This window comes from Lissotriton helveticus, chromosome 1_1 (genome assembly GCF_964261635.1).
Source record: "Lissotriton helveticus chromosome 1_1, aLisHel1.1, whole genome shotgun sequence".
Lineage (NCBI taxonomy): Eukaryota > Metazoa > Chordata > Amphibia > Caudata > Salamandridae > Lissotriton > Lissotriton helveticus.
In genome coordinates, this window is record NC_136057.1 from 1,724,038,478 (window position 1) to 1,724,052,470 (window position 13,993).

General features: G+C 42.6%; 1 protein-coding gene across 1 annotated transcript; it reads right to left on the reverse strand.

The window, feature by feature from the left end:
* Positions 1-606: 606 nt before the first annotated feature.
* On the reverse strand, positions 607-13,588 carry LOC144833242 (keratin, type II cytoskeletal 7-like). The gene is made up of 9 exons (XM_078689152.1): positions 12,931-13,588; positions 10,870-11,090; positions 9,210-9,270; positions 8,207-8,302; positions 7,787-7,951; positions 3,890-4,015; positions 2,010-2,230; positions 994-1,028; positions 607-895 (listed from the first exon to the last, which is right to left on the reverse strand). Exons 1-9 carry the CDS (start codon positions 13,375-13,377, stop codon positions 696-698), a joined length of 1,572 nt encoding a protein of 523 aa, XP_078545278.1. The 5' UTR covers positions 13,378-13,588; the 3' UTR covers positions 607-695.
* Between the last annotated feature and the right edge of the window lie 405 nt (positions 13,589-13,993).

The window sequence follows — 13,993 nt, forward strand, 5'->3', positions numbered from 1 at the left end:
AGTCACAGATCTGGGTTGATTCCATCATTGTACTTTAGCTCACTCACCACCCCAGTCCAGTACATATGCAAATCAGCCTTGACCCTGTTCCTCATGTCAATGCATCACTCTCTCATTGACTTCCTTCAGAGTAATACACATTTTGCAGAGGCTAGGAATGATGAAAATGTTAAAGCGTTCTGCCAATTTGACTTAAAAAAGAGTCTCCTCTCCAAAACAGGTAGTTATCCACCCTGTTGCAACTGATACCTGCTTCCATCTCATGCACCCTACTCATTGGGTAGCGATGCATAGGAGAGGTTTATAGCTGCAACTTTATCAAACTATGTTTCCCCTCTCCCACATCCCTTGGAACTCAGCACCTGAATTTCTGTCCACAGCACACTGACATGTTTCGAGGTTGGCTTTGTAGACAAGTGCAGAAACAAATAAATAAATAAATAGGAAAAGCAAACGTACACAAACATGCAAATGAGGAATTCTCATTTTCCAAGTTGGCTGGTATATTAATGTTTCCAGTCCAAAGGTTTGACCTATTCGCACAATGATTTCATTGGGAAGTAAATGTCTGTGAAAAGTATTTGAAAGAAAAATCTTACAAAAACACGCAGTTATAAAAATCTTTATTAGCAGTTGATTTGCAGGTTTAGCTGGGAAGGAAATGTTTACTGTATTGAGGCTTTTCTTTAATATTTTCAGTATCCATAGCTTTGTCTTGTTGAAGATGAGGTTTTTGAGATGATTGCAACTCCACTAGATTTTTGTCCTTTGTAAGCAGAATTTAATGCTTGGTCAAGAGTGAATCCAATCTCTTCTTTACCAGCATCGAATCCATATGATGCACCACTGACTTTTCCTGAAGACGCTCCTCCTCCTGAGCCGCCACTTACAACAGCTGAAAACGGAGAAATCACTATTAGCATGCTTCATAAAACAACACAACAATTTGACTCTACTGCCCCATGTAAATAAAGACATTTAAGGAGTACTTACACATTGTGCAGTTGCTGATGTCCCGTCCGTCCATCCTGTGGGAATAGAATACAAGTAATTAGAGTTGGCAAAGTTCTGCACAAAAACCAGGATGACTAAGAAGCAGAGTGAAGAAGGCCATTCCAGAAGCTGGAAGGTGCATTCTGCCCAGGAAAGCTAGCAATAACAGCTGTTCCCAAGTGCCTAGTAATTAAAGATGATCAAAAGGGTAAAACGTTAAGCAGGAGGATAAATTAGTGTGTCTGAAAATAGGCCAATTTCTGGGTGTGACACAAAGTCTAGGTATTGAAAGGTGCTCTGGAAATCTGATAAGAGAAGACTCATAAGAAAGCCTTCTAGGGAAGAACTCCCTTTGTAATTGGAATTTGTAAATTTTGCTCAAGAATCATAGATTGTAAAAGACAATGAAGCCTATGCCTTCCCCTACTCCTGTGGATCTAAACTAGGAAAAGCCTACATGAAAATAGCTACCTACCCCTGCAATTGTCCTTGAATATTGTAGTATTGAAGACATGCAGCATTACTGGCCAGTGAAGCCCACCCACCCCTTATCGCCATGAACTGCACTTATTGAAGGCATCCAGAATTTGTAGCATGTGAAAGTCACCTCTGAAAACTTAATTGTGTGAAGACCCTTATATCTGTCTACCTTTTGAAGACCATCTAAGAAGAAATAGTTCTGTGTGTCATAACTGGCAGTGAAGCACATTTCACAGAATTGTATGCTATAGGGCAGTCTCTTTTTCTATTTTTTTTTCTCTGTAGAGGATCATGCCCTAGAGAAACATCTAGTAGCTGACAAAACTACAGCTTATAGCCCTTATGTTTAATAATTTGTAAGCACCACACATCCAGCAATCTAAAGAAGGGAGCGATGTATGTATTGATGCCTTTTAGGAGGCCCAACAAGTTAGCAATTCGAAATATTCTGAAATTAGGCTAAGCTGATTTTCTCTGTTCAAGAGAAACGTGTTATCTTTAAGCAAGGGCTTTATTATATATTATGGGAAACCCACCTGCTCTCTTCTCCTTCCAGTAGGGTTCTGTAGGTGGCGATCTCAATGTCCAAGGCTAATTTGACGTTCATCAGCTCTTGGTAGTCACGCAGTTGGAGTGCTAAGTCTTGTTTGGCCTTTTGTAAGGCAGCTTCCAGTTCTGCAAGTTTTGCCCTGGCATCTTGTAAAGCATTCTCTCCTCGGCTCTCCATCTCGTCAATTGATTCTTGTAAACCATGGCACTGGATGAAAAGCAAAAATATTGTGTGGTATTTTCTACTATCCCGCATTTGCCCAAGTGACTTAAATGTGTGATCAATTTATGACATGGGTAGTCAGCGTCCTGGAATTCCTTTCCCACTTCCCTTGGCCTGCTCCCTTCCTTACCGACCTTTTAGACGGAGTTGAAAAAAACTTTGAAAACCACTTTTTGCAAAGGGCAATTTGGTTTTCGAGTTTTACTTTACATGGTCATACTTAGTTTGTATTGAGTGGATCCACTCTTAGGGGGTCATTATGATGACGGACAAATCGCTACCACCCAGCCGGCGGTGGCGATCCGCCCGCCATCGCAACACATTTTACCCCCCATATTATTATTGCGGGGGGTACTGCGGTGGACGGAAAGTCTGTATGCCGCTTTTCCGCCAGTCGGCAATCATCACGATTGCCGGCTGGGCGGAAAAAGCCCACAATATGGTGGCGATATGATGGTTGTGGTGGGTATGCCTTTCCAAGGCGGAGACTCAGACATGGAAAGGCATGCAGGAAATTACTTTGTGGGCCCGTTGCAGGCCCCTGGGCGGGTGGGGGGGTGGTGGGCTGTACTGGGGGATATCTCTGGTACCACCCGACATTGCCATGCACAAGGTGGCAGGAACCACACGGTGCCTGCCACGTTGTGCATGGCAATGCACAACTTGGGATTTTAACATTGCGTACGGTGCTTCAGCTAGCAGCACCGTCCACAATGTTAATGTACCAGGATACGCCCGCCAGTGTGGCGGGCGCATCCTAATAGGGCAGGCGGCACTGGTGCACCTATGGCGGACGGTCCCAGCTCCCTAAGTATGGTGGGCGGACGAAGTCCGCTAACCGTCCTTGTAGGCCCCTAAGTCTGTATTTCCAATACTAATTGCATGGTAATTGTTGTAGTTTCTCTCTATTGTAAATTACATTTGTATAATATTTTATCTGTATTCATAATATAACTGCTTATTATAGCAATCTATGATCCTCGTGCTAAGCTCTGAACTTTAAAAATATAAAATACATTTGTAGGAAAATTAATAAAAATGGATAAATAGCCCCGGTTATAGGAGATTTGATTTTGAAGAAAGGTCTTAGTAGAAGCGGATGAAAGTGATCTATTTAAATGTTGCTATTCATTTCTCTAGCAAAGCCACTGGGTAACATTTTGCAAAAAACAAAGAGGTATATTATCAAGGTCAGTGTTAAAATTATCGCTGTTTAGCGGCAGAAAACTGAAGCTAGAGCGGCGATAATGGGCTTTATATTATGCCCAGGAGAATTCCAATAGAAGTCCATGTTCACACCAGAACATGGCCTTCTATTGGAATTCTCCAGGGCATATTATCAAGCCCATTATCGCTGCTTTAGCTAGAGTTTTCTGCCGCTAAACCGGCGATAATTTTTAACGCCGTGCTTGATAATATGCCCCAAAATGAATATATATCGCTTGTTCACGCAATCAGACGATTCTGGCTTTTCAGTGCTGTTTTTCAGTGGGTTAACTCACTCAATCGTTCTTTCCCTCCCTATCTAGATCTGATATTTATATTCCTAGTAAGCACGTGGGTGTCATGTTGGTGTCATACTTATGAAGTGACACAATAGTCAGCAACACCTACGCTGAGCCATGTAATGATTCTGTGCCTCACCTGTTTTTTCACGTTGTCAATCTCTGCCCGCAGTCTTTGAATGGCCCGGTTGAGGTCCGCGATCTCGCTCTTGGTGTTTTTCAGAATGTTGCCATGTTCACCAGCTTTGGACTCCAGCTCGCTGTACTGAGGGGTACAATAAAGAAGACACAAGTAATGTATGAATTCAACGTTCTGTGCAGCGTTTCCCATTGGATAAACAAGGGAAGACTGGAGGTGTATATCCTTATATAGTACGCTCAACTAGAAAGAGTATACAAGTAATGTATTGGTACAGAGAAAGAGAGATTTGTAGCTTTTCTTCCTGCACACATTTATGTCAGGGTTTTCTCTTATGTACTTTGGGGAATAGAATTAAAATTGGCGTGTGTTCGGTTTGGTGTCATGAATGAAAGAAGTACAGTAAGTGGAGATTTAAGGAATTTTGATTGCTTGCTTCTAATAGCATTGATGAACTAGTTCATACCTTTCAGGGCCCTTTTTCCATAGTTTCCACCACAGCTGAGGTACGGCGGAGACAGCCTCTATTAGCTCTACTAAAGAAATTCCTCCTTTGATTGAAACATTGTGAATGTAAGTGACATCACCAAGTATTTATTGACACTGGTTACACTCATTTCAACTGATATTTATGCTTTTATTTCCTCTGGTTAAGTTAACATGACTGATGTGAACTGTGTGATGATATATGTAATATGGGTCAACATAAGAGAGAGGGGACCTGACGTTGCGTCAACACAGTGGACATATCACACATATTTTTGTCTAAATTAAAAGTCTATTTTGCTGCTTTTTCATGTACGGTAGTGTTTATGTACACAGCCATTATCTGATTTTTTGTTTAAAAAACACCTTTGAGGTTTGTCTTTGAAAAAGGAAAAAATGTAACCCCCCCTGTAAAGGCACCATAACATGGCAGAGAGGTCAACATCGATTGTGTTTAGGTCTGGCATTAGACACGATTTTGATTTAATAAAATTATATGTATAATATAGTTTTAGGGACTTTCAGACAGCCTTCTTCACCCATTGATCCTTTATTGTGTCACACAAAGTTGTTCCCATTAGTTCCAGAGACTACTATGGTAATGTGTGTTTTTTGAGACCAAAAATATTTTTTAGATTGATGAGGGCCAAGCAAGTTCACCAAAAATAATGTTTTGCAAAAAGATAACAATCACCATCAGACCTATTGCCATTGTCAACGCTTGTTGTAAAAAGTGCACATGCTGTTCCACATTTTCAGTTAAAAAAGGTCATTGAGCAAGCTTCAAACATTAAATTTAGGAAACTGGCATTAGGTAGAAAGGCCCAATAATTAGGACCCACTATGAAAAGGTCCATAGGAAAATTTTGTCACTAGTTAAATTCAACCTGGAGCTCACTCGCTGACTAGTGATACTAGGACTTCGGGGTGGACAAATACTTGAAAAGTACAGGTGACTTTTTTGCAATGTAGCCCTGATGGTGTCTAGACAAGTCATATTATTACTATAGGGGGGCCAGCATCAGTAGCAACAGTGGTGGAGTGGAAGTCCAAGCTTTGTTGGTGCATGAGATCTTGCCCGGGGATGTCCACATCTGAAAGCATTAGGATAGAAAGAATGTTCCACCTGGTCCTACCCCGTTAAATATGTCAAAATACTACCTTCTGTGACACGTGCTGTTTAATATGTGTGGTTAGCCATATGCTGACGAAATGCACATTTATGTTTCACCATACACTTAACCAAAGGGGGTCATCTGTACTTTGTAAAATGGCTGGCTTAAGTTACAAGTAGGGTGGAGAGGAACTAGTCAAAGCTGAACTCAGAAAGAAAACCTTGGCTATACAATCTGTGAACAGGTTTTTAAGTGTTCAGAACTGTGGCGCTCAACTTATCACGGTAAGTATTAAGGTGTCATGGTATAGAATTAGGTGCTTCTTGGCAGAGGAAAACCTTAACCTCTGTAAGAGAAGAGGATCAGGGGCCTCTCTCTAATGTAATTGGACAAAAATCCAGAGCACACTTAGTGTATCAAATCAAATTTCAAGCTTCAAATGGTCAAATGGCCAAACCAATGGGATAGATCAAACCAGTCATAAGTTTTCAAAAGTTTTATTGTTCAACAGTGTTCTTTTCTCAGAATCACTGTGCCATATCACTCTAGCCTACACGTGTTTCATCACAGCATGTGGCTGTGAATCTTCAGGGCTGATCTAAAAGATCGAGGCGCGTTATCGGGAGACCGGTGATAATTCCGTCCCGGTCCTAATCGGGATGTTTCTGTGCACAAGAGAGCGGTACCGAAGATAATCGGTTTCCGTCAGAATGGGGGTAGTGTGTGCGGTTACACAGCGTCGGTATTTCAGGCCGTTTGTTGCCCGTGGGTTGAGCTCGGTGCAGCTCCAGTTTCCAAGTGCGGGAAACTGGAGCTGCACCGAGCTCAACCCACGATTATCTTCGGTACCGCTCTCTTGTGCACAGAAACATCCCGATTAGGACCGGGACGGAATTATCACCGGTCTCCCGATAACGCGCCTCGATCTTTTAGATCAGCCCTGAAGATTCACAGCCACATGCTGTGATGAAACACGTGTAGGCTAGAGTGATATGGCACAGTGATTCTGAGAAAAGAACACTGTTGAACAATAAAACTTTTGAAAACTTATGACTGGTTTGATCTATCCCATTGGTTTGGCCATTTGACCATTTGAAGCTTGAAATTTGATTTGATACACTAAGTGTGCTCTGGATTTTTGTCCAAAAACCTTGGCTATGACTCTTGGATCTGAAACTATTGAATTAATGATTAAAGATGAAGACATTCACATTGCCTCTGTATGTATGTATGTATGTATACGGCATTTCTATAGTACAAACCTAGCTTAATGGCAACTGAGCTCTGTATATGGTCTAAGACAAACATAAAGTCAACACGCAATAGGAGAGAAAGATGGAATGTGGACAGTTAATGTCTTGTGAGGTAGTGTTATTAAAAAGAGGTGTGTCTGCAAAACTTTCCAAAAGTGGAGCAGATTTGATGCGGTCCTGATGGGTACAAGAATGTTGTTTCAGAACCCATGTGCATGGATGGGAAAGTTCTGCTGTCTTGTTTTATTTTAAAATTCTTTCTCTGCAGTCTGATGGTGTCCTGGCTGTGAATGCACAGAGAACCACCACAGATGGTGAGCAAGTCTGCAAGATAAGCAGGTGTGCTTTTCGTAAATAGCTGTCATTGGGACCTGCCAATTATTTCTGCTAGATGCCTAGAGCCTTGGACATTGTTGAATGTCAGGCAGTGGGCTCGGACCTGGAATGCCACTATAGTAAGATTGGAGTATTCCAAGTGGTGTCCTTGTCTCTGTCTGCTCTGGATCCGCCGTTTTGCTTTTTGTAAAGCAGTCTCAACCGTCTGGAAAATGCACAATGATGTCCTAAAGGAGAAAAAGACTCTCTAAAGATCTGCATTCCAGGCTAGAAGTCTGTACCTTCCAGAGATGTGGACCTGTAGTCTCCGGAGCTCAAGACCAGTTAAAGAAGCCACTCTTCAAAGTTCTTAGAAAGCCTATCTGTTATTATCTCGCCATTAAGATTAGGGCCCAGTCTTATTATTATTTTCTCTTGGCTGTTTTAATATGGCTACTTTTTTATATATGATGTCTAGTGGGTGCGACCAATTTATATTATTTAACTGTTTTTATTTCTTCATTCTATATTATGTTTCCATTCTAAATAGTTTTGCTGATATTCAAATACATTTGGTGTTGTGATTCCTTGCATGCAAACTATGCTGTAGACAAAACAGCCATTGGCTTGGTACATTCGAGCCCTCATTTTGCTGCAGGACACTTACTGCATGCAAAGAGCTGTTGAGGAGCGGGAGGCGTAATGGGGCTGATTCGCCTACTAAATACCTTGTTACTGTAGACCTCCTCGGCTTCAGTTTTGCTCTTCAGAGCTATGGCCTCGTACTGAGCTCTGACGTCAGCGATGAGGCTGTTAAGGTCCAATGATCGGTTGTTGTCCATGGACAGGATGACAGAAGTGTCTTGGGCGCTTCCTTGCACTTCTGAAAGTTCCTGCGGAAGGAAGCGATAGTTTATTATTTACCCATTCTGTGTGGCTCAAATTGGATAGGTCACTCGCAAGTCTGTCATAGTTTGCTTCTCCTCCCAATTGCCTAGAAGACTAGTCAACGATGCTACATGTCAAATAGTTTGTCTTCAGTCTGAGTAATGAATCAACAGTAAGCAAATCAGTTTTTATGTGCCTTGTGATTTGGTATAATAAAGGCGCGTCACAGTATAAAACATACAAATACGCATGTTCCTCACCATCTCGTAGAGAGCACGCAAGAACTCGATCTCCTGTGTAAGAGCCTCCACCTTGGTCTCCAGTTCCACCTTATTCATGTAGGCCGCATCAACATCCTGCACAAGCAAAAGATACCCATCACAATTATGTTCTATACCCTAACCACAAAAAAAGGAAATTAGTAAATGGTTAAGCGAAAGCCTAGACATTTCTATATTGTGTCAGATGTCAGTAGCCTATGAACCTGTGACACCCCAGGCTTCTAGAAATCCCAAAACTAACCCCCTGCTTTGGTTGTACTCACCTTACTACGAAATGCGTACCGGCACTGTACAAGCGTTGGAATTTCAGCATTCCTACTCTTCATCTTTCAGAAACTGGAGATCCATAAGGTGCACTTGTTTCAAGATCCAGTGACATAGCAATTGTGCCATGGACGTTGCTCCAAGCAAAATGGCCCCGTGATAGCTGTTTGAAATACTGCACTTACCTGGGTGATGGACCCCCTCAGAATGCTGGGCTCCAGTGCCACTGCACCTGCTGTACCACCGATTGCTATGCCACTGTCTAAACCACGGTCTGGCAGCTCTCAAACTTACTTTGACTGCTGTGGTGAGGATTATCACCTTTTAATTCAGATAATACCTTGAATTTTCAGTCTAGTCTCTCGTTGGAAGGGGCTGCAGTAGTTCCATGGGGTATGGTACATGCTACTGGAAACAAAGTAATATATGTATAAAGGCCAGTGTGGGCCTTAATTAGAATTGTGGCTTTACCCCCACTCTGCTGAAAATCGGAAAGTCAGTGAACCTGCCCAGAGGTGCACCACATTCATGTACTGACTGAGTGTTTCAAGTCCCTGTTACATTTGACTTTATGGCCAGAAAATTCTACACCTGAAAGAAAACTATTTTTGAACTTGAGCTTTTTCTAGTTACTTTCAGTCATTTCTAAGAAGATTGAGGGTTGTTTGTGATGTCTTGTAGTTTATGTTTCAGTGTTTACTGTGGGTTCATAACTCACTTTCTTGAGGACCACAAAGTCATTCTCTGCCACGGTGCGCCTGTTGATTTCATCTTCATACCTGTTTTAGTTGAGAGAAAGTGAAGGTAAATCAGTTTCTATCTTCCTTGTCGGCTTCTATAGCACATTGAAAACACTTGATATGTTCAGCGTTTGTATTTCCACTAGCAGCACCACGCTTGTGATAGCTGAAATAAATATTTGTAATGTTTTGTTCACGGAGGTGTTGGCCTTAGGTGGTTTACAGGAAGTCGCATGGGGAATTCTTACAGTAGTGAGGGTACATTTGCACGGAGCAAAGCCAAAAGACCAGCACTACTACCCATGGCCCATATCCTTCCCAAGTTTTCTGTTTCAATCCTGTAGTTTCAATTCATTGTTTCTACTCTCTGTAATGCCACCTTTTTTCCCAATGAGACTTACCCAATGTGACATCTGAAACAGACATATGTACAAATATGGTTTATTCTTTCTTTATTATTAAAATATGTTTTAAGTTAAGATGTGCCTTCATTTTATGTATGAGTCAGCAGCAGTGACATGAAAATAACCGGCAAGGCTGGGATTATCTGAGCTGTCATACATGGCTCTTTTCTTTACCCTCCCTCTTTTGCAAATTCATAGCACATGTAGAGCACTATTGTGGGCCACTGTTAGGCACATTGTGATGAAAATCTTCCTGAACTTTCACCTTTTATCAAACCAGTCCTCCATTACGATGACATGCTAACAAACGTCCACTCAGACTCATTATTGTTGAATTGAAGGCTTACTAAGTCCCTAGTGACCTGGAGCAGAATTAGAGCACATTACATTATCATGAGGGTGCCATCATTCTGTTGGTACTGAATGTGCCTCTTAATGGCTATATGTAAACAGCAATCCACACTAACAGAGAACATTAACCATCAATGCGGTCCTGTTACTAAGCCTGTAGGCTTGGCGCAGACGTGGTGTTGGAAGTGGACTTCTTCTAGAGGGAATTGTTTTATAAACGTGTAAAAATGCATGCAGTATAACTGGGAGACCATCGTGCATATGTGAATGTGTGGAGTTGTAAGCAAGTAACACACCCTGGCATAGGGTTGCCGAAAGGCAACTCCTGTAGTATTTCTAGAAGATAAGTAACACAGCTGTTACTGTTGCTGTAGTTAAGACCAATGCTGGCCATTCAATAGAGAAGCCATAGTCTTTAGCTAGAGTGACATTCCTAGTTTTCACTTTCTGAAAATGATGTGAATGTTCTGAATTTCATCAGAGAAAGGACCATTTTTGGAACGTTAGGTATAATTCGGATACCTTACTGTAAACTGTAATTTGAAATTTTAGGAGTATTCCCGAAATGCTGATATTTCAGTTTGTCTAACGTTTGAAAGTGTGCCTGTAATCTTCCAAAAATATACCTCTTTCTGCTGCATCTTGTTTAAGAATGTGCTACAGGTGGATATTGGCCCCTTTTGCCAATTAAAAGTCAATTGAAAGTGAGCCTGAGCCAAGCCACGCCCTCTTTGGACTGATCTGTAGCATAATCTGCCACCATGTTATTCAGCTTCGGGTGAGTGGATCATCTGACTCACATGCAAAATACTTGGGAACAAATATTTTTCATGGTAAAAGCTTGTCTGTGCGGTATTTCATACTATACTTTTTTATTTCTTACTTGTTCTTAAAATCATCTACCAGGTCTTTTGTATTCTTCAGGTCTACCTCCAGGCGACCCTTGGAGTTGTTCAAGCCCTCCAGCTGCCGGCGCAGGCTGTTGATGTAGGCTTCGAAGAGGGGCTCAATGCTGCTTTTGCTGGATGCTCCTTTTCCACTCTGTTGCTGCAGCAGGCTCCATTTTGTTTCCAGAACCTTGTTCTGTTGTTCGAGGAACCGAACCTGAAAGATAAGAATCAGACTGTATCACTAGTGCACCGTGAGCGGGTTATCTCTTATCTGCCACACAAAGAGTTGTCATCTAAGAACGCATTCTCTAGGGTGCACAGCATCTCAGGTCTGCCTGTCTCCTGAACCCACACATGGGAGTATGGGATGTACAGCGAAATTGTCTTGTCAGCAGTTACAATGGGTCACTTTCCTGGCCATCACTGTATTCACACAGACACATCAATGTCGTTTGGAATTTTGTTATCTACATTCGCTCACTCAGTGTCACAAAACAGTCACGGACCTACAAAAGCAGAAACGAATTGCTTGACTGCAATCTCATGGATGCAATGCATAAGAACTGTCACGCCAGTCACTGCAGCATCTCGGAAATATCACAGCAATTAAATCAGTCTCTCAAGACTGTCAGGTGGAACCTAAACTGCTGCACCAAGATTGCAGGAAATTCAGCTCCGACCAACAATTAAGGAGTTAAAATGTCAAAATAAATCTATAGGTAGTAAAGCTGTCAAATCAAGCATACTTGAGCTAAATTCAGAGAAAGGGTACATGAAGTAAAACGGTCCCATGAACGATGCATAAAGTAGAACATAGACCAAAAAATGATGACAAATAATAACGCATCCGGAAGTAAAACTGTTAATCCAAAAATATACGAAGTAAAACTGTCTGTTCAAGGACAAAGGAAGTAAACTTAGGCCCCAGTTAACAAGACCTAAAAATGTCACACCTAAATATAAAGAATCAGAAACATAAACTAAGAATATCTTGCATCTATCACAAGGAAGAAAGCATTACAAATGTTTGGTAAACAGTAGGGTTTCACCAATAAACTGCTGCAACAAGGAGTGGTTCGAAGAATGGGCACAACAGTTAGTGCAGCAAAACTACCAGAGCATGGAGAGACAGAGTGTACCACCACTGAACTATCAAAACGCAGTGTGCATCAGATCATGGCCTCAATATCTCAATTCTACCTCTCAGTAACAGAAAGGAGTGTGCGGCTGATCTGCCACAACAATGAATGTGCAGCCACAAAAATGGCACAGCCAGGAATATATTAACACTTACTTGACAAAGCTAGGGTGGCAGGATTAAAGGGCCACGTCAACTAATTCACGACCTTCTCACTGCCCCAGCTGGATGTTAAACAACAGCCATATTCCCACACCACCAAACGTCCACACCAGAAAGGGCAGCTCCACACAACATCAGACGACTACATCAAAGAACTGCCACTTGAAGAAGTGCAAGCATCTTGTACAGTCTACACACATGCGAATAATAGCCGCACCCCAAACATTCTCCCAAAAGGAATAGTAAGCGCTATATAAATATATTTTAAACATTCCCATCTTTAATTCAATAGTGAAGAGATAGTGTCAAACCTACGGAAGGAACTTGTCAGTTTAGACTGTCTGTAAGTTATGGGTTTTATTTGTTTCGGTAATGCTTACCCTCAACCTCTCTAGGTGCTCAATCAACTCACAAACCCCATTTCCTACTCTGAAAGAGGGCCAGGTTTCAAGATGCACAAGAAACGCATTGCAGGTTACAAGTGTTACTCGCAGCCTAAAGCACTGCCATTATAGTATCTAGCTTTAGAAGACACTATGCTTGCCAAATGCCCCCACTGGCGAGCCCCTTCAACAGGGAATCCACTGGGTAGATTAATAAAAGGCATCATATCAGAACAGATCCAGTTATTTAACAACTACTACATTCCTCCGAAATGAACACCTGCTCTGTGCATGGATTACAATCGAAGTAAGTGATTAATCCTTTGCCGAAGGGTTCATGGAAGAGGATCACAGACACTTGTAAATCTCACCTTGTCGATGAAAGAGGCAAACTTGTTGTTGAGGGTCTTGATCTGCTCGCGCTCCTGCTTCTTCTGTTCGGGGGCGTTGTGGTCCCAATCCGGGATGTATGGTTTGAGCGCCTCAGGATTTACGACTACCTGCGTGATGCCAGCAGACGGAGCACTCGCAAAGTTGGCGCCGCTGGACATTCGGCTGGGACCACTCGAAACACCACTAAAACTTCTGGCACTAAAGGATTCTCCTACGCCGCCACCAAATCCACCGCTATTGAACATACCGGTGGACATCTGTCGCCGCCCCCCGCTCCCGCCATAGAGAGATCTGCTGCTGTTGTTATTAGCCCCGCTGCTCTGAAACTGTAAGCCCCCTCCCCGAGCCCCAGCCTGTGATAAGGACATAGAAGCCGAATTAGACTTCACTGAGCCAGCATAGCCGACTTTGCGTGGGAAACTCATGATGCCGGCTTGGAGGAGTACGGGCAAGGCTAGAGTGGGGAGAGAAGGAGTGCTAGAGTGGAGTTCGGCAGGAAGGAGACCCCTCTGACCAACGAGAGCAGAGGCCTCACCTTTTTATCCGCTCGAGGAGACTTCTTTTGTTACCTGATTCCCACGACAAGCACGGAGAGCCTGCGGGCAAACTAATCTCTCCGATCTCCCCCTAACACACCCGCGACACACTCAGTAAAATGCAAGAATGTGAAAAACCAGGACTAGTTCACAGCCTGCAATTACTTGAAAATGTGGCAGGGAACCTGTCCAGCCACCGAAGCTTTAACTGCCGCTAGGATGCTCGGTAAACTGGTTGTATTGTGATTCTTTGATACACCCGTGCACACAATAGGCAGCCCTGAAAGCAAACAGGTCTCTCGACCTGCGACATACTTCCAGTGAGCTGTAACAGGCCCCGAGGACAGACATGCAAGGGAACCTGTCTCGCACAATGAAGGCCGCGTTCCTAAGTCACACGTGTGTGAACACACACCTTAAGAGTACGTTTCTTGTGACTTGACAGGAGGCCCACCCTTTACACCACCAAGCTTCTGAAGACCGAAATCAAAATAGTGAAATATCT